The sequence below is a fragment of the Phyllopteryx taeniolatus genome, chromosome 3 (assembly GCF_024500385.1).
Source record: "Phyllopteryx taeniolatus isolate TA_2022b chromosome 3, UOR_Ptae_1.2, whole genome shotgun sequence".
Taxonomy (NCBI): Eukaryota; Metazoa; Chordata; class Actinopteri; order Syngnathiformes; family Syngnathidae; genus Phyllopteryx; species Phyllopteryx taeniolatus.
Window position 1 is genome coordinate 411,867 of NC_084504.1, and position 21,851 is coordinate 433,717.

The 21,851-nt window shown below is 40.9% G+C and overlaps 1 protein-coding gene across 8 annotated transcripts in view; it reads left to right on the forward strand.

Annotated features, from left to right (window-relative positions):
- golga1 (golgin A1) overlaps window positions 1-21,851 on the forward strand; it is a 76,609-nt gene that overhangs the window by 2,301 nt on the left and 52,457 nt on the right. For 5 of the 8 annotated variants that reach the window (XR_009787560.1, XR_009787561.1, XM_061766341.1 and 2 more), the window contains exons 3-4: window positions 6,587-6,677; window positions 17,481-17,588. Coding sequence is in view for 5 of the 8 variants with exons in the window: in XM_061766341.1 (XP_061622325.1) it covers window positions 6,587-6,677; window positions 17,481-17,588 (199 nt within the window). In the remaining 3 variants the exon portion in view is untranslated. Of the gene's footprint in view, window positions 1-6,586; window positions 6,678-16,038; window positions 17,589-20,053; window positions 20,640-21,851 lie in introns of those variants that run through there. The other 3 variants (XM_061766337.1, XM_061766342.1, XM_061766339.1) reach the window with 3 other exon arrangements.

Below are 21,851 nucleotides of genomic sequence, written 5' to 3' on the forward strand. Positions count from 1 at the left end.
AAGATATTTGACCAGAAGTAACGTTACAACAGACAAATCGTGTTCTTATTTGTGGATGGGGGATGGGAGGAGGGGGGCACCTGGTGAGGACATGCAACAACTAACCAATAGAACAAAATGAGAGGGGCCAGAAAAGGACAGGACAGGATGTGGGAAATGAGCAAGGCAGTGCTACTGATGAGTGGTGCAGTGAGTGTCTAAACACTATAAAAAGAACCAGTGAGTTGATGTCTTAATACAACCCCAATTCCAATGAAGTTGGGACGTTGTGTTAAACAAATAAAAACAGAATACAATGATTTGCAAATCATGTTCAACCTATATTTAATTGAATACACTACAAAGACGAGATATTTAATGTTCAAACTGATAAACTTTATTGTTTTTAGCAAATAATCATAAACTTAGAATTTTATGGCTGCAACACTTTCCCAAAAAGCTGGGACAGACAGGTGGCAAAAAAGACTGAGAAAATTGAGGAATGCTCATCAAACACCTGTTTGGAACATCCCACAGGTGAACAGGCTAATTCGGAACATGTAGGTGCCATGATTGGGTATAAAAGGAGCTTTCCTGAATTTCTCAGTCATTCACAAGCAAAGATGGGGCGAGGTTCACCTCTTTGTGAACAAGTGCGTGAGAAAATAGTCGAACAGTTTAAGGAGAATGTTCCTCAACGTACAATTGCAAGGAATTTAGGGATTTTATCATCTACGGTCCATCATATCAAAAGGTTCAGAGAATCTGGAGAAATCACTGCATGTAACCGGCAAGGCCGAAAACCAACATTGAATTCCCGTGACCTTCGATCCCTCAGGCGGCACTGCATCAAAAACCGACATCAATGTGTAAAGGATATCACCACATGGGCTCAGGAACACTTCAGAAAACCAATGTCAATAAATACAGTTCGGCGCTACATCCGTAAGTGCAACTTGAAACTACTATGCAAAACAAAAGCCATTTATCAACAGCACCCAGAAACGCCACCAGCTTCTCTGGGCCTGAGCTTATCTAAGATGGACTGATGCAAAGTGGAAAAGTGTCCTGTGGTCCGACGAGTCCAGATTTCAAATTGTTTTGGAAATTGTGGATGTCGTGTCCTGCGGGCCAAAGAGAAAAAGAATCATCTGGACTGTTATGGACGCAAAGTACAAAAGCCAGCATCTGTGATGGTATGGGGCTGTGTTAGTGCCAATGGCATGTGAAGGCACCATTAATGCTGAAAGGTATATACAGGTTCTGGAGAAACATATGCTGCCATCCAAGCAACGTATTTTTCATGGACGCCCCTGCTTATTTCAGCAAGACAATGCCAAACTACATTCTGCACGTGTTACAACAGCGTGGCTTCGTAGTAAAAGAGTGCGGGTACTAGACTGGCCTGCCTGCAGTACAGACCTGTCTCCCATTGAAAATGTGTGGCGCATTATGAAGCGTAAAATACGACAACGGAGACCCGAACTGTTGCACAGCTGAAGCTGTACATCAAGCAAGAATGGGAAAGAATTCCACCTATAAAGCTTCAACAATTAGTGTCCTCAGTTCCCAAACATTTATTGAATGTTGTTAAAAGAAAAGGTGACATAACACAGTGGTAAACATGACCCTGTCCCAGCTTTTTTGGAACGTGTCTCAGCCTAAAATTAATTTTGGTTGTTCAGTCATCAGTTGTATTTATTAAAAAAAAAATAATAATTCACAAATTCTGCCTGGGTATGTAAACTTATGAGCACAATTTTACATACATGTAGTCATACGTACTTCTGTCATATTGGAAAAGGTGACATAACACAGTGGTAAACATGACCCTGTCCCAGCTTTTTTGGAACGTGTCTCAGCCTAAAATTCATTTTGGTTGTTCAGTCATCAGTTGTATTTATTAAAAAAAAAAAAAAATTCACAAATTCTGCCTGGGTATGTAAACTTCTGAGCACAATTTTACATATATGTAGTCATACATACTCCTGTCATATTGGAATGAAAGTGTAGTCTATACCTTTTTCATAACCTCGAGGTGGCATACTAGCATGAAAGTGTACAACTTTTTCATTAACCTCTAGGAGGCGGTGGAATAGTGGAATGAAACTGTACAGCTTTTTCATAACTTCTAGATGGCGGCATACATTTATAAAATGTGAAAGTCTTTTTCATTTTCTTCTATACCTGTGTATAATGCGCACAATTGACTTTTGACATTTTTTTGGGGTAGAAAATGCGCATTATACATGAAATTACAGTAATTCCATTTATCCTGCTCAACTCCATGTAACTGTGCAGCTACTGGTTTGCCGTCAGAGAACTTAGTTTTGAGTATGCTGGTACCCGCATTTAAAAAGCACACACACATGCGCACACGTACGGCCAATCAGATGGTGGTCCTGCCCCGCCCTTTACTACCTCTGATTGGTTTAGAGACCAGATGGTTTTCATCTGTCTGCGGAATTTTTTTTTCTTCCTCAAATGGCTGGGTGTACAAGTCAGGGGGACCGCCTCTCTCTCTTTTAGAAGCACCATTCAGAAATTAAGGCACTTATACGACCAAATTATTTGTACTCTCGAGCCCTGTCTTGTCAAAGAAATTCCTCCACCCGATTTCCAGCACCACGCAGGAATACTAATCCATAGCATTGTGTCCTCAGACGCAGATTCATCTTACTTTATACATCCGTGCTCATTTTTGTGCGTCTCAGACCCAGGAGGAACATTAAACGAGATCCCTGATTTTATATGGGGCTGCAAAATATATTGAAAAAATATCGTCATAGCGATAATGGCACGTGCAATATGTGGAAATGTGTGCAGCCCAAATTTTACACACTTCTATAATACAGTATTATGTTGGATGCAAACTGAGAGAAATCACAGCAACATGAAACAACAGCAATGAGAAAAAAAGTCTAACATCCATAAAGTCTGGCCTCCTGCTCCTGACACAGTCCTTGTGTTACAGGATTACAGCCTCCGTGGGATCAAACTCCCTGGCACTTGTATCGGTTTAATTTTTCTTCATTGAACACTTTTAAACGACTTTTTAGCAGCTTGGAGGCTGAAACATTAGGCTGTCAATGTTTTATTTAATTTGGTTTTAAAGAGTTTGGGTTTAGCTTCGTAAAACATCTTGTTGTTGTATTATGAGATTATCTGAGTGTTTTTAGCTTCTCGTGTTAAACCTGTTTTTGTGATTGTTGTAAGGCTGTTCGATCCGGCAAAAAAAAGTAATTTTTTTCATATCGTCCGATCTGGATTATTTTCATGATTTTTTTTTTATATATTGTTTTAAAACTTTTTTAAAAAGCCAGTTTTAATGCATCTGTACTGTAAACTAAGGAAGCTAAAGAGTAGTTCAACATTTTATTAACGCCTTTTTTAACACTCCTCATAGCAATTAAAAACGTTAACCCAACATGATATTAGCATAGTAAGCAAATAAAAGACACACAGAAAAATATAGGAACACTTTTCACTCAACAGTGCAGCGAATATAGAAAGATATAACACTATTTTGAAGTCCTGTGTGTTTTTTGGAGGTACAAGATACAAAATAAACAAACTGCCCTCTTGGGATAATGAAGATACCTTGTATTGTCAACATTATCATTCTCCAGTTATGATGCAACCCTGTTAACATTATTGCTACTTTCAAATGTGCATCATCTTTCATAACAATACAGATGAACTTGTTTTACCATTTTACAAACCACCTGAATAATGATTGATTGTTGTTGTCGGTGGCCTCACTGCTACCAGTGTCTAATTGCTAATGTTACTTGTGCTGGCAACAGAGAGTGAGATAGGCTGTACAGACTGCAATCACTTTTTTTTTATTATTATTATTATTTTTATTATTATTTTTTTTTGCTTTCCACATTACTCGTGAAGATAAGCGGTATGGAAAATGGATGGACATGATCACTTAGTTTAGTAGTTTAGTCGCTGGTGCGAGGATGGGCCACCGGCAACTCAGCAGGCTGAGAGAAGGTCTCATCTCACTACAGAGCAAGCCAGCCGAAGAGGTGCGGCTTCTGTTTACTCCTGCGACTTGCAAACGGAAGCGGCGCGGTAAAAGGACGTCGCTGATTGGCTGTTGTCATGCACATTACAGTCATGTTAGAGTGAGGAACTATGCACACAGCTGTTCACAGAGATCGGTGTTAGGAGTTCCACACACTTTGCTGGCAGGACACGCCCAGCTCCAATATTACAGGCTCCAGGACACCTGCCGTTGCACTATGATTGGCGCGTGCATGTTTGTGTATGTGGGTACAAACATTCACTTGCCACGTGGCGAATAGTGGTCTGCGATTCACTCACCAAACGGATAATTTAGTCGCATTTGGCGCCTGGCAAGTGGTAATTTTGGACCCTGCCCACATCCCTCACGGATGCGATGCCCCAGGCATAAGGGGAGCATGTTCACAGTCTGTCCCTAGGGGTAGTGTGGATAAACCATTTGTGGCCCTCGTAATCATCAAAATTTCCCATCCCTTCTTTTGGGCCATTGTACATTTCCCTTGTGTCCGGCAATGCGTGTAATAGAGTGTTCATATTGTGCATCACATTATCCATTTACATGGATATAATGGAAACATTACCTTGAGAGGTGGAAGTATTAAATTATATTGTTTTATTGTAGTCTGGCAGACTTCAGTCCAGTCGTCACTTGAAAATGGCAGATCTTCGCCCGCCTAGCTGCCAAGTCATGGGTGGAAAGAGTTGCTGCGGGGTAGAGAGTATGTAAATTAGCCCCATCGCTACATCACAATCCGGCAAAATTCAGAACAGCTTGCACACAGCCACATTTTCGGAAATAGCTCATAAAGCTTTACTTGGTAGTATACAGAGGTAGGTAGAGTAGCTAAATATTGTACTCAAGTAAGAGTACTGTTACTTTAGAATGATATGACTCAAGTAAAAGGTAGTCATCCAAATATTTACTTAAGTGTAAGAAAGTACTCAATGAAAAAAATACTCAAGAGTAACCTGTGAGTAAATACTCATTTATTTATTTTTTTTTCTTTACTTTTTTTTTAAATCAGCGCAATAAAATAACAAAAATAATATATGGGAGTCGACACACACCTGCCCTATTTCAATTTTTAACTGCCCAAAAACAAACAACACATACATTGGGCCCTACAGAAACATTATTTGCTTTATTCGCTTAAATTACTTCATGAAGAAGCTGGTTGCTGAACAGACTTGGTGATTGTGTGTGCGTCAGCTTGTGCGACACCATAGGGATAGTGCTCATTTTGCAATATTCACTGCCAAAACAACAACATAAACATCTGAAACTTACCGCAAGGTGTTTTCGCAAGTTAAATGTGGGCTGAAATATCCAAGTTTGGGCAGTCACAATTTAAGAGCTGCATGATTAAGCTGTTGTTTTTTGGAGTCTGTAATAAACAGTCGCGCGGCTGTTCCCCCCCCCCCCCCCCCAAATGAGTAAATTTTGATTGGCTCACGAAGGCTACATGCCCGGTCATGTGACTGCCTTGTGCCGTCTGAATGGTGAATCGGAGTCAAATGACATTAGTGATTGCCGTTTGATTGGCGCAGCGGGCGCCCTATGCGGAAGTCGAAGATGAAGTCGAAAAATAGACATGCACACGCAAGAAGGAATAAATAAAAGTAGCGAACAGCATGCCAATCATTGTAACAGAGTAAAAGTATCAATCCTTCGTGACATAAGTAAAAGTAAAAAGTACGGTGCATTTAAAGTACTCTGCCAAGTACAGTTTATGGAAAATGTTACTCGAGTAACGGAGTAAATGTAGTGCGTTACTACCCACCTCTGTTGGTATAATTTTAAAATTGAGGAGCATGTAGGCATTCTACAGACCCAACCATTTCTTTGCAAGCAATTACAAAGTCAATTTTACAAAACATTCTCCTTTTAATTGATTCATATTTTTTGCTGTCATGTATTTTATTTACCGTGTTTTTAGTCTGTACAAGTCAAGTCCTGGAAAAATAAACAACAGTGATGACTTAAAGGGCTGGATGCTTTCATTCAGTGCTTGCTATGCATCAGGATATTGTGTTACCTGAGTCATGTAACATAAAGCTTTTGATTTCGGCATGAAATTTTGAAACACCGATTTTAAAAATAAATACAAAAAAAAATAAAAAATCTGAATCTTCTTCTTCTAACCTGTTTTTTTATTTTTTTTAATGTTGAAACGTTGCTGTGAATGTGGTGCTATTGTTCCATGTAAATGGTGTCATTTTGATGAAGATAATTCTATGTAGTAAAGCTACTTTCCTGGAGTTATCATGATTCTGGTTTGCCAGTGAAAGCCATATTCTTGAGGCTGTACCCGAGAGTCAGCTGCACCTGCTTAAATGATCTAGAGTTGTCCAAGCAATGATGCCACCTGATACAGGACACTATGTTTACTGAGCCATGTAACTATTCATGATTTTTTATTTTTTTTTATATTAAAGCGATATGTTGTTTGGCATTTCAAAATATCGTAAAACGTCTCAATTCTCAAAGAAAGAAAGAGAAAAAGACATTTTGAGTTGTTTAAAACCACTGCTCACTTTCAAATATAATACTGTACTGGCTCTCTTTCCCCAGGCATCTGATGGGAGCAGCTCCAGGGATGACCTGCCTACCCAACTGCTCAGAAGGAATGATCAAATCCGTAAACTCGAGGCAAAGCTATCAGGTGGGATATTCAGTCGTTAATTACATGCAGGCTTGGGGAGTAACGAAATACATGTAATGGTGTTACATATTCAGGATGGAAAAAAAACAAAAAAAGTAACTGAAATCCAGTACAGTTACAAAAGAAAAACATCAGATTATTGGTACATTTATTAAAGAGTAGGATTATTTCGGAGGATGACATTTTGAATGCAGGGAGAGAGAGGGGTAGCAGAGAGGTTGTTGATTTCAGCCCTCGCCCGCTCGTGAGCCGAGCAACCTTTTCAGGAGTTTAGCAGTGCAACATGTGGTCACAATGGACCTCAGTGGAACACAGGTATAGGTTTTTTGCTGGCAGACAGTTACATGACACAGGCCACTGGACGTACGTGTTGGGTTTCCAAAAGCGGCCAGTTTAAAAGCAAATCGAAGAGAATGGTTTGATCGTATATTCACTGTAGGATTTATTCATTTTGGATAACATATACAAAGAAAACTGCGCTGTCGAAGTCATCCTGATTATTGCTTGTGAGGCTGATGGAGGAGTTGGCATAGGACTACATTCGAACCTTGTAAATATATATTTCCCTATCCCGTCACAGATCACCCATTGCTTTACTTATTTAAATACTGTACTGTTTTACCAAAACCAGCTGCTAAACTTGTCACCGTGAATGAAATAGTTTTGCTGCGGACATGACGTCATTGTTTCAAATTTACGATTGTGTGTTCGTGCATGTGCGTGAAAAGTTTGATTTTATTTTTATCCATCCATCCATTTTCTGAGCCGCTTCTCCTCACTCGGGTCGCGGGCGTGCTGGAGCTATCCCAGCTATCATTGGGCAGGAGGCGGGGTACACCCTGAACTGGTTGCCAGCCAATCGCAGGGCACATACAAACAAACAACCATTCGCACTCACATTCACACCTACGGGCAATTTAGAGTCTCCAATTCATGCATGTTTTTGGGATGTGGGAGGAAACCGGAGTGCCCGGAGAAAACCCACGCAGGCACGGGGAGAACACGCAAACTCCACACAGGCGGGGCCGGGGATTGAACCCCGGTCCTCAGAGCTGTGAGGCAGACGCTCTAACCAGTCTTTCACCGTGCCGCCTTATTTATTTATTTATTTATTTATTTTCCCTCCACATTTCACTCTTTATAACAAACGCCTAGCCAAGTGCAAAGGTTTTAAAACTTTGTTATGAAGAAAGTAAATCTAATTTCCCCCAAGGGATGAATAAAGTAATTCACAATGCAATAGATACCGTATTTTCACGACCATAAGGCATTGGGCGCAGGCATGGTAAAACATACGCTAGCTTAAAACATACAGTAGCATGCATGCACGCTGAAACTATGTTTTTAAAAAGGCAGCGGGAGCAAAACGGTTGTACTTTATTGAAGTAGTTAACAATGTAAACAGTGAGTTCGGTTGTACTTTATTGAAGTATTTAACAATGTACTCACGTTATTTTTTTATCAATCCTCATCCACAAATCAATCAAAGTCCTCATCATCTGTATCCGAAATGAACAGCTGGGCAAGTTCTCCATCAAACATGCCGGGTTCCCTCTCGTCATTGTCGGAGTCAGTCTCGTTGCCGGGGGGCTGTTCAACAATGATGCCGGCGTTTTCCTGCTTCCTCCACTTGCAAACCATGGATTCGTTGATCTTGAATTATCTCGCAGCTGCTCGATTCCCATGTTCCTCCGCGTAACTGATAGCTTGCAGTTTAAACTGTGCTTCGTAAGCGTGTCTCTTCGTAGGTGCCATTTTTGGGGGTCTTTAGCCAAACCGATGTTGTTTTGCACAATGCACATACCGGCACTATATACCTACTGGGGGCGTGCCTTTAGCGTCCTCTTTCACGCGCACCCTTTCCCCTTTAACGTCCGCATCCTGTCCTGAGTCACGTCCGCCTTTCCTCTATATAAGCAGCGTGTCGGCAGGAAATGCTCCCAGTCAGTCAAGCGGAGCACTCATCAAAGTCACCCAACAACATTTACAGATTTTGGAACTCTGTGCACACATAAGGCGCGCCGCATTATAAGGCGCCCCGTCCATTTTGGAGACAATTTAAGACTTTTAAGTGTGCCATATTGTCGTGATAATACGGTACATGAACAGTGTGATAGAGGATTCTTACAATCACAAACGTTACCAAGACAAAGTAGCACATAATTGTAAAGTTGAACGAAAATGATGTACGTTTTTTCAAAATTGTAAAATTCAATATCAATCTGAAAAGTGTGGTGGTGTCTGTATTAGCTTGCGACAGTTACGGATATTTTGACCAAGTTTTTTTTTTGCCAACGACGGCAAAAATAACACTGGGAGAGGATTTTTAATTGTTTTATGTTGTCTGTTTTTTCAACTGATTTTGGACAATTTAGCATCACTGAATCAGAAAATGACATCCTATTCTCTTGTTCAGGTCAGGTTTTTAAGTAGTTAACTGTTTATTCATCAAACTTTGCTTACTGTAAATAGAAAAGTAGACATTGACAAAAGTAATTACCTGTAAATTGAATGTTATGTCATCATGGGTCAAAATTCAGGGCATGAACCTCTGTTTATTTGAACCTCTAAAGCGAAAATACCTTTTCAGGTGAACAAAACACATGTGGCTAAAGTTCAAAATGTTGACCTGATTGAGCAAAACCAATGTGATATTTGGATTTACACTTCAAAATTGTCCTAAATCAACTAAAAAAATCTTTGATAAATTTGTTGTAAACCAGTGTGACCAATATCCACAGCAAAATATCATTATTGTCACTACTCGATCATCCGGTGACTTTGGGTTCATAGCGAACTCAGGAGCCTTTACAACCCTCAGAGATCTTAAATTGGAAAGACCCAGCGGCCTACGGCGGCACGAAATTGTTTAGCAGCACAAGCCGACACAGGAGCAAGCGGAGGTGGTGTGACCGGAGAGGGAAACGCCACTGCTGGGGTAGACTAACAGTGAAGCTAAATAGCAAAGCCCCTACAGAGCACTGCTCCCATCCATCTTCACACATTATGCTGTACATGACTGCCGTTATCAAAATACGACTGTTTGTGTATTTTTAAATTACTGCTGTATAAGTATGAAGTCCCCTCCAAAAGTATTGGAACAGCACGGTCAATTTCTTTGTTTTTGCTGTATACTGAGGACATTTGGGTTTCAGATAAAAAGATGAATATGAGACAAAAATTCGGAATTGCGTCTTTTATTTCATGTTATTTATATCTAAATGCGTTCAACAACTCAAGACAGAGCACCTTTTGTTTGAAACCACCCACTTATCAAGTGAGCAAAAGTATTGGAACATGTGACTGATGGGTGTTTCTAGTTACTTAGGTGTTGCCTTTTAGATTGATTGCTTAAACACAGTGAACGACTGGTTAGCACATCTGCCTCACAGTCCATGGGACCTGGGTTCAAATCCCGGCCCCCGCCTGTGTGGAATTTGCATGGGAGAGCCCTGTGGCTGGATGGGTTTTCTCCGTGCACTCGAGTTTCCTCCCACATCCCAAAAACATGCGTGGTAGGTTGATTTTTCTTCTTTTCCTTTCGGCTTGTCCCTTTAGGGGTCGCCACAGCGCGTCATTCTTTTCCATGTAAGCCTATCTCCTGCATCCTCCTCTCGAACACCATGTGCCCTCATGTCATCCCTCACGACATCCATCAACCTTCTTTTTGGTCTTCCTCTAGCTCTCTTGCCTGGCAGCTCCATCCTCATCATCCTTCTACCAATATACTCACTATTTCTCCTCTGGATGTGTCCAAACCATCGAAGTCTGCTCTCTCTAACTTTGTATCCAAAACATCGAACCTTGGCTGTCCCTCTGATGAGGTCATTTCTAATTTTATCCAACCTGGTCACTCCGAGAGCGAACCTCAACATCTTCTTTTCCGCCACCTCCAGCTCTGCTTCCTGTTGTCTCTTCAGTGCCACTGTCTCCAATCCGTACATCATGGCTGACCTCACCACTGTTTTATAAACTTTGCCCTTCATCCTAGCAGAGACTCTTCTGTCACATAACACACCTAACACCTTCCTCCACCCGTTCCAACCTGCTTGGACCCGTTTCTTCACTTCCTGACCACACTCACCATTGCTCTGGACGGTTGACCCCAAGTATTTAAGGTCCTCCACCCTTGCTATCTCTTCTCCCTGAAGCCTCACTCTTCCCCCACCATCCCTCTCATTCATGCACATATATTCTGTTTTACTTGGGATAATCTTCATTCCTCTGCTTTCCAGTGCATGCCTCCATCTTTCTAACTGTTCCTCCACCTGCTCCCTGCTTTCACTGCAGATCCCAATCTGCAAACATCGTGGTCCATGGGGATTGCAGTCTAACCTCATGTCAGCCTATCCATCACCACTGCAAACAGGAAGGGGCTCAGGGCTGATCCCTGATGCAGTCCCACCTCCACCTTAAATTCGTCTGTCACACCTCACCACTGTTCTGCTGACCTCGTACATGTCCTGTATTATTCTAACATACTTCTCTTCCACTCCAGACTTCCGCATGCAGTACCACAGTTCCTCTCTGGGTACTCTGTCATAGGCTTTCTCTAGATCTACAAAGACACAATGTAGCTCCTTCTGACCTTCTCTGTACTTTTCCATCAACATCCTCAAGACAAATAATGCATCTGTGGTACTCTTTCTAGGCATGACACCATACTGTTGCTCGCAAATACTCACTTCTGTCCTGACTCTAGCCTCCACTACTCTTTCTCATCACTTCATTGTGTGGCTCATCAACTTTATTCCTCTATAATTCCCACAGCTCTGCACATCACTCTTGTTCTTAATAATGGGCACCAGCACACTTTTCCTGCATTCCTCAGGCATCTTCTCACGTGCTAGAATTCTGTTGAACAAGCTGGTCAAAAACTCCACAGCCACCTCTCCTAGATGCTTCCATACCTCCACAGGAATGTCATCAGGACCAACTGCCTTTCCATTTTTCATCCTCTTTAATGACTTTCTAACTTCCCCCTTACTAATCATTGCCACTTCCTGGTCCACCACACTTGCCTCTTCTACTCTCCCTTCTCTCTCATTTTCCTCATTCATCAACTCCTCGAAGTATTCTTTCATCTATCTAGCACACTACTGGCACCAGTCAACATATTTTCATCTCTATCCTTAATCACCCTAACCTGCTGCACATCCTTCCCATCTCTAGCCCTCTGTCTGGCCAACCTGTATAGATCCTTTTCTCCTTCATTAGTGTCCAACCTGGCATACATGTCATCATATGCCTCTCTACCTTTGCCCTATGTCGCATCTCAATGTATTCCTTTCGCCTCTCTCAGTTGTTAACGTTGTTAAGCCGGGCCACGATTGATCCAGTATGGAATTCTTTGGATGAACGTTCATATTTGTTTGGCAAAGTTTTAAGCCGGATGGCCTTCCTGACGCAACACTCTGCATTTATCTGGGCTTGGGTCCGGCCTACACTTTGCACTGGCGTGTGCCCCCCATATGGCTGCATTGATTGAAGACTCGAAATTGCCTGTTGGTGTGTATGTGAGTGCGAATCGTTGTTTGTTTCTATGTGTCCTGCGATTGGCTGGCGACCGGTTTAGGGTGTACCGCACCTCCCGCCTGAAGACAGCTGGAATAGGCTACAGCAGCCCGAGACCCTCGTGATGGTAAGCGGTAAAGAAAATGGATGGATGGATGGATAGATGCTTAAACATTAGAGCTAGTTTTTGGCTTTGGGTTTCACCTGTGAAACTGCATTTGCTGTTAAGCAAACATGAAGACCAGAGAGCTGTCTATGGGAGCATAGCAAACCATTTTGAAGCTGAGAGAAGAGGGAAAATCGATCAGAGCTATTGCACAAACATTGGGCATAGCCAATACAACAATTTGAAATGTCCTGAAAAAGAAACTAAGTACTAGTGTACTGAGAAACATACATCAAACAAGTCGGCCAAGGGTATCTACAGTAATTGATAACAGAAACATTGTGAGAGCTGTGAACAAACACCCAAAGACAACAGTCCGTGACATCACTGCCAACCTCCACAGGGCGGGGGCTGAAGGTATCAAAATCTACTGTTCGAAGAAGACTAAGAGAGAAGAAATATATGGGCCATATCACAAGATGCAAACCACGCATCAACAAAAAGAATTGGAAGGCCAGATTGGATTTTGCAAAGAAGTGCAGAGATGAGCCACACACGTTTTGGAACACAGTTTTATGGACCGATGAGACCAAGATTAACCTCTACCAAAGTGATGGAAAGGCCAAAGTATGGAGAAAGAAAGGATCTGCTTATGATCCAAAACACACAAGCTCGTCTGTGAAGCATGGTGGAGGTCATGTCAGGGCTTGGGCTTGCATGGCTCCTTCTAGAAAGGGCTCACAAGTCTTTTATTGATTTTGTAACTCATGATGGTAGCAGCAGAATGAATTCTGAAGTCTACAAAACCATTTTGTCTGGCAATTTACAGAAAAATGGATCCAAACTAATCAGGAGAAGCTTCATCATGCAACAAGACATTGACCCAAAACACACTGCCAACACAACAAAGTACTTCATCAGGACGAAAAATGTGGAAGGTCTTAGACGGGTCAAGTCAATCACAGGACGTTAACCCAATAGAGCATGCATTTTACCTCCTGAAGAGGAGACTGAAAGGAGAAACCCCCAGAAAAAAACAAGAACTGAAAGAGGCTGCAGTAGAGACCTGGAAAAGCATTTCAAATGAAGAATGCAACAGTCTGGTGAAGTCAATGGGTCGCGGGCTTGATGCAGTTATTGCAAGTAAAGGTTATGCCACCAAATATTATTTTTTTTTTTACTTTAAGTTAATTTAATAATGTTTGTTCCGATACTTTTACTCACTTGAAAAGTGAGTGGCTTTAAACAAAAGGTGCTCTGTCCTGAGTTGTTTAACACATCTAGATGTAAATACCATGAAATAAAAGCTGGAATTCTGAACTTTTGTCTCATATTCATCTTTGGATTTGAAATACAAATGTCTTCAGTATACAACAAAAACGAAGGAATTGACCTTCCCGTTGGAATACTTTTGGAGAGGACTGTATAAACTACATTCGTCCATTTTTATTTTATCAATTACATTTTTAAATTTAAATTCCAAATGCTGCGCTGAGCCATCTGCAACATTTTATTTATAAAATTTTTTTAAGGTAGTGCAAGCTTGACAACTGGCCAGAAGACCATCATTGATACGCTCCGTAGGATGGATAAGCCACAAAAGTTCATAGCTAAGATGGCTGTCTGTTCACAGAGTGCTTTGTCCAAGCATATCAATGGAAAGTCTTGTGGACAAAATGTGGCAGGAGAAGATGCACCAGCAAGAGAGATGACCGTGGGGTTCAGCGGATTATCAAACAGAGAAGATTCAAGAATCTAGCAGAGACCCAGAAAGAGTGGAATGAGGCGGGACTCAGAGCTTCAAAAACCACCACATTTAGACACATCCGGGAGATGGCCTACAACTGTCGGGTTCCTCAGGTCAAGCCACTTCTGAGCCTGAGCCAACATAGGAAGCATCTCAACTGGGCCAAGGAGGAGGAGGAGTGGACTGTTGGCCAGTGGTCCAAGGTCCTCTTTTCCGATGAAAGTAAAGTGTGCCTTTCATTCGAGAATCAAGGTCCAAGAGTTTGGAGGAAGACTGGTGAAGAACAGAACCCAAGCTGCTTGAGGTCCAGTGTGAAATATCCACAGTCAATCATGATTTGGGTTGCAATGTCCAGTGCAGGTGTTGGTAAATTCTGCTTTCTTAAATCCAAGGTCACCGCAAGAGTCTACTAGAATGTTTTAGAGGACTTCAGGATTCCTTCTGCTGAGTATCTGTATGGAGATGCAGAGTTCATCTTCCAGCAGGACCTGGCCCCTGCCCATACCACCAGAAGCACCAAAACCTGGTTTGAAGCCCATGCCATCACAGTGCTCGACTGGTCACCCAACTTGCCGGATCAAAACTCCATTGAGAATCTATGGGAAATATCCCATGAGGGGGACCAGACCCCAAAACAAAGAAGAACTGACAGCAAGCATCAAGGGCTTCCATAACTCCCAGGCAATGCCACAGGCTGATTGCCTCAATGCCACAGCGCATCGAGGCAGTGATTAAAGCAAAGGGATTCCCAACCAAGTATTGAAGATTAACATATCGTTTTGAAAGTACTATATTTTGATTGATTAAATGTGACCTTAATTTCTTTTTTTTTTTCTACAAAAACTGAGAAGTAAATGGTGATTTCTTCACAGTATTCTAATTTTTTTAATTCCTGATTTCATGGGTTTTATGAGCTGGAAGCCCAAGTTACGTAAAAATAAATATTTGAAATTGTTTAAATTATGGGCCCTGAATCTATAATCTATAAACGTCAAATTTTTTGAATGGAATTGTGGAAATAAATGAACTTTTCCATGATATTCAAATATTCAATATATTTTTTGGAAAGGGTCTGTATAAGAGAATAACAGCATGGTGTACCTTGGGGGAAAATGGGGAATTGAAAATTTCCAAGATATGAGAAATGTAATGAAATGATCTAGAGTTATGACTTTCATAGATATTAACAAGCAAGAGATTTTTATAGGAAGAGGATCAAAATAGACCTCTCTAGGGAAATGTGGGGTGTAACTCAACTTTTGATCAAGTTATACATGGGCAATTCATTTAGAATTATATCTGCACTATTAAAGGCCCTGACAGCAAATAAGAATCCAACCCAGTATGTCAAAAAGAAATGTGAATCTGAATTTGAGATAGAAATCACAGATCGACAATGGCATGGGATGTGGAAGGCCCAACAATCAACCACGAGTTCACAAAAATGGAGGGAATTTTCGTGGAAATATTTAATACGATTCTTTGTTACCTCCAAAATTAAAAATAAATACTCAAGAACCAATAGTGGCGAACTGAATGTAGACCATGCGCACGTCTTTTGGAAATCCCATAAAATAACAGTTTTTTTGGGAAAGAACACTTATCACAATCCAAAAGATATTGCGGTATAATGTCCCCATCAATTATAAAACCTTATACATGAATGACTTTAGTGAAGGACTGATACATGACAGTGATAAATATTTGGTGAATATTCTATTAGTGGAAAGTATGAAAACTATAACTAGAAAATGGTGTAATGTGGACCCACCTAACCAGGATCAATGGATGGCAATTGTGGAGGAAATTTATGTGATGGAGATGATGACTTTTCATATGAGACTGCAGGGAACTCAAGGAGACCAAAAATGGGAAAAATGGACTATGTACAGGAATTTAAATAGCGTTTGACGCAAGAAAAGAAATGATGACTGGAAATGCGACTCCCCCTATTATTATTATGTAATTTTTTTTTTTTTGGGGGGGGGGGGGGTGGGGGGGTTAATTGTAACTTTTGTCCTGTTCCTGTAGACTGTTTAGGCAATGTTGTTGTGTTCACTAAAGGGGAAAAAAACGTCAACAAAAGTATGAGTTTCTCAGTGGCCCGCAAGTTTTAGAATTTTGATGGTGCTTGGACTTTTTTGTGATAATGTGCTGGTAAAGAAGGCATTTTAATGTAAAATTTTGTTTAGTTTGACTTTTATATGTCATGTTCAGATGTAAACAAAATTGTGCCACATTGTAACTCAATTTTAATCTTAAATGATTTGGAGGCTAATTATTTGGTTTCAACTAATCTAATCTGCAATTAAGGGCCCACATTTGTGGGAGTATTTTGTAGTTAGTATGTCATAGATACAAAGATGACAATAACAAAATCTTTGCTTTACGTTGTCCATGCAAGCTCCACACAGGCGGGGCCAGGGATTGAACCCAGGTCCTCAGAACTGTGAGGCTGACGCTCTAACCAGTCTCACACCGTGCCGCCGATCTAAGATTTCTCTGTTGACTTCTGTCACATCTGTCAACAAGGTTTTTGGAAAGCAGTTCTGTAGTCACTTTTTAAATAAAATTTTTTTTTTTTTTTTTTTTTTTTTTACTGTCCATAGCGCTTTCTTTTGTAGTCTTTGTTGTGATTTGCATTTGAGTGGAGCTCTTGTTGAATGAGGCAATGTTTTAAAAAATTACCAATGTTTATATCCTGCTGTTGCCAAGGTTTGAGCTAATCCCATAACTTTCTAAAGTGCTATAGCAGACCTTTAATTTGGTTGACCAAAAGTAACCAAACCAAAACAACATCAACACAACTCATCACAGGTTTATGGAGATAACAAAGACATTGACATATTTATCATTCATGGGGTTGTCGACATATGCAAGTTAAACTGAAGAACCAAAGAAAATCCTATGAGGAAACTGTATTGAACGCTTGCAAGAATGTAATCAGGTCTCAGTCATTACAAACAACAGTTTGAAAGACATAAGACACAAGAATTAAATGTTGTGATGGTGCATGGTATACAGTAACATGGTTGCATCTTACCCAATTGAAACATGCCACGTGGGTACTGCAGTTTTTATTATGTTGTATCGTAATGATTGTAGTTATTTCAATTATTTAATAATAATCTCATTTATTCAAATAGAATAGGACCTTGAGATGTTGAGAAATGCAGCTTTTTTCAACAATGATTTTCTAACATAAGAAAATCATTAGTAGGTTAATTTTTCATTATTTGTCAATCACATTTTCCCTTTTGTTTTCTCCCCACCTTTTGTTCTTTTATCCTCTATCTTCCTGTTCTTGTGTGTGTCTGGTGCGTACATGCGCGCGTGTGTGTGTGTGTGTGTGTGTGTGTGTGTGTGTGTGTGTGTGTGTGTGTGAGAGAGAGAAATTGATATCCCATTTCATCACCCTGCGTCCCAACAACACTAGACTACGCTGAGCAGCTGCGAATAATGCAGAAGACCAAGGAGAAGCTTGAAATTGCATTAGAAAACCATCAGGATTGTACGTACCTCTCCTCTCGCTCCCCTCCTCCCAGTGAGCTACCTTTCTCCTATCTGTTGATTAACTGTATTAACCACATCACCGCTACAAACCCCATCCCCCGAATAGTTATTACATTTTATGTGTTAGTCAGATTCTGTGTAAATGTTTTCTGTGGTCATGTTGAAGGCTCTTGAAATCCCCAGACGTTTTGATGTTTGTTCAGTCAGAGTTAATAATATTCTGGGGACACAAATGGCTTTAGTCAAGCGGTGCTCTGCATGCTTTGATTTACCGTTTGGGGTTTTTTAGTGCAGGTGTTTTAAGGTTTAAATGCGAGTGACCTTCTGAGTGCTACATTGATGTGTGATCATGAGCCAGTGTGTAAGCTGCACTGCTTGGTTTTCCTCTGCCTCTGCCCTTAAAGAGACAAGTTAAGGTTTTGCTCATAATGCAAGTGTTTTGTTTGGCTGTCTTCAGCTTGTTAACAATATAGACAGTCTGCTTGCCTATCTCAGTCCAGACGTGCCGTAGACAACACAAACATATTTCTCTAAGCAAGACGTCTCATAATAATAATAATTTAATAAGTGATTTAAAATAGTTTTTCAGCATAAATGCACTTTACATAATGAGGTTTAAAATAAAATAGAGAAATAGAATACAATTGCCTTTATTGTCATTGTATTTCACAACAAAATTGGAACGCCACTCTTTTGTTTTTGTACCAAAATATGAGCAGGTAGACACAAACAATTATGTGTGCAAAGGAAAATAATGACATAATTTGCAAAGACCAATAGAAGCGATTTGAAAAAATACAATATAACGATGAATGAAATGAAATACAATAAGGTGAAATGTAGAGTTGGGCATCGTTTCAATTTGAGCGATTCCGGTTCCAAACGATTCTTGATTCTGATTCTTTTAGGGGGCTGGGTCAAAAAAGTCTGCATGGTGTAAAACTAAAAAACTATAAACATCCATTTTCTTAGCAGCCCGCAGCATAAAGTAAAATGAACATTTGACTCGGGGATCTTTATAACCAGTATCAATATAAAACCTATGAACTAAAAGGCAATGTGTGTGGAACTAACCCAATTAACTTAATAATCATTAATTAATGTTTCAGCTAAAAGTTAAATATAGCATTGTTAAAATAGTTATTTGCGACTGTTTTATCACGTCAAATGGTTTATATGTGCAAGTTTGAACTTCCTGTTTTAAGCATGTAGCCTTTTATTTTCAAGGGTATGTACTGGAACTTAGCATTTTGGCACGAAAAATAACTTCAGACGATACCGGTAAAAATGAAAGTAAAGCAAGATGCAAGAAAAAGAGTAATGTATTGAACCAAATGGTCTGTAAAACGTTGATTCGTTTACCTTCCCACCGATGAGACACAAGGTTCGTCTTTGTGATACTGTGAGACGTTTTTGTGAATTTTGTCCCAATTCACTGTGATGTAAAGTTGCTAGTCTGACCTTTGGTGAAGTTTTAGCTCAATGTTAAGCTTGTAATGCGACTGTCTCTACTTACTTTCGAGTATGGTAATTTATATATATTTTTTGTCTGTCATCAGCTTTTACGTTCGTTGAAAGACTAAAATAAACGCTAAAAACCATCAGTGCAAAAGTGATACCCACCGTTTAACTTGTTAGCTGCCTCAATGTTGGCATAGACATATTTTATTGTTTCACTCACCCAATTGACTTCACTGAAGTTCCGCGCGGTGTAGGCTGAGGCTCGGAGCGTGAAGGAACGCGTCAGACTTCTACACATCCTGAAAGCCTCCTTAGCACAATATAATCTGATTCCAAGTGTTAGACTGAGGTGACTGGTCATTTATTTTAACATTGTTAAGACACATTTTTGTTCGCCACCGCCGTTGGTCACAAGCACGTCTTCGTGCATGTTCTTCTTCGTTGGTTTTCGCCACTTTCTTCTTTGGGGTCGGCGGTAGGCATAGAAACTGGGAACCGAAATTTTTCAAATTTAACGATTCCGGGAGAACCGGAATGTTGGTCCCAGTTCCAATCTGTTCTCGATGCCCAACTCTAGTGACATGGTAAGGATCAGAGCAAAGTAGTGCAAACAAACAATTTGATCCTCTTGTGAGCAATTCTGTGATACATTGCACTTAAAAATATGATGGTAATATTGCACTTGTATAATTGTACATGTAAAATAGCACTCATAGGGTATATGCACTTGTAACATTAGATGACAAAATTTAGTGCAGATTTTCCTTAACTAGAAGCAGCTTTTACTTAATCACCCAGTCCCAACAACACGAGGCTAAAATCTCTCTCGCTCTCATACAGTGCAGACGCTTTTTTGCTTGCTCTGCTTGCTTCGCTTCTGTTTACATTTTTTTATTTTTTTTCTTGCTGATAAGCTTGTTTGTTTTTCTTCTTCCAAAAAAAATTTTAACCAGCAACTCCTGGATATTTGTAAACCTTTGGGACGGTACTCTTTTTTGTAGATACAGTCAGTCAGTTGTTGCTATATTCCAATAGTTTCTGATACCCTCTCACCATTACGTGAGCGTGGCCTGCTAATTAGCACAAGCCTGCTATTAGCAACAAGACCATCAATCAAGATGCCTCCATTTGCCACTGAGGACTATCACGGACTGCTGCAGAGGATGTCAATCCTGGAAACCAAAATCCACCGTCTTGAAGTACATATTGATGTAAATGGACAGTCGGGGTATGAAGCTATTCTACCGATGTCTCAAAATGGTGAGCAGAAGTGTCCTAACAGACAGCCACTTGGCTCAACAAAGAGGACGGATGTGGACTGTGGAAACGGTAATGGACCATCCAGCTGTTCTCCCTGGAATTTACTGGGAGCAAAGCCCAAAGATATGGGACAACATCTAAAAGGGAGGACACAACCCCAGCAGATTACCGAGGAATCCAGCTGGCCTGCGTTGCGGGCTGCTTCAACACCGAGTGAGCGGCCGTCGACAGTCGCTACAGCGAAGGGCAAGAAAAAAGGACGCAAGTCAATGCAAAACATTGACATCAGACTTACAAATAGATTTGAGCCACTTATACAAGACCCTGGCCAAGAATGCTCATCCCCCACCACCACTGAAAGGTATGAAACTAAATCATACAAGAAAAAAATAGCACCCCAAACGTTAATAGTTGGTGATGGAGTTGTTAAGGATGTGAACTGTTTTTGCTGTGAGAACACCGAAGTACTGTGTTTTACCAATGACATGGTGTCTGATATCTCTAAAACAATCCTGGAGATCACTAATCAGCAAACCAACTGTGAAATATGTCATTATACACAGGGGCCCTGGATGTTCGCAAGCAGCAATCAGAGGTACCGAAGTGAGATTTCATTGATCTCCTAACAAAAGTGCAATGTTTGGATGCTGAGGTTTTTATTAGGTCTTTTCCAGAATAAGTCAGACCCCTATGGAGAGCAGGCATTTTTGATCCCTGTAATTACAAGGGACAGAAAGTTGGTCAAAGATATCCATCCATCCATTTTCTGAGCCGCTTCTCCTCACTAGGGTCGCGGGCGTGCTGGATCCTATCCCAGCTGTCATCGGGCAGGAGGCGTGGTACATCCTGAACTGGTTGCCAGCCAATCGCAGGGCACATAGAAACAAACAACCATTCACAGTCATGCCTACGGGCAATTTAGAGTGTCCAATTCATGCATGTTTTTGGGATGTGGGAGGAAACCGGAGTGCCCGGAGAAAACCCACGCAAGCACGTTGAGAACATGCAAACTTCACACAGGCGGGGCCGGGGATTGAACCCTGGTCCTGAGAACTGTGAGGCTGACGCTCTAACCAGTCGGCCACCGTGCCGCCTGGTCAAAGATATATGGCACAAAAAAAAGTTGAAAGCTCCATCAACGAGCTGTCTTGACTCAATACCATCTGACTTTTTCAAAGCTATTGCGATGTCTGTACCAGCTGATTTGCACCAAATAATCAATTGCTCACTTAAGTCAGGCGAGTTTCCTAAAGCTCTTAAAGTAGCTGCCATTAAGGCTCTTCTAAAAACTAGAACGATGGAAGCTTCCATGTTAGCAAGCAATAGACCCATCTCTCACTAAATTATATAAGGTTCAATACTGACTCGGGAAAGGTATCAATTTTGGTCTTGTTGGACCTCAGTGCGGCTTTTGATACGGGAGATCATAATATACTGCTGAACAGGTTGGAAATGTGGGTAGGACTAAATGGAACAGTCCTTCAGTTCAGCTCTTACCTGGAGGAAAGGAGTGATCGGTAGCACCTACCTGAGAGAAGGAGCCGGAGCAGTTTTGATTGTCCGTTGCAGTCGG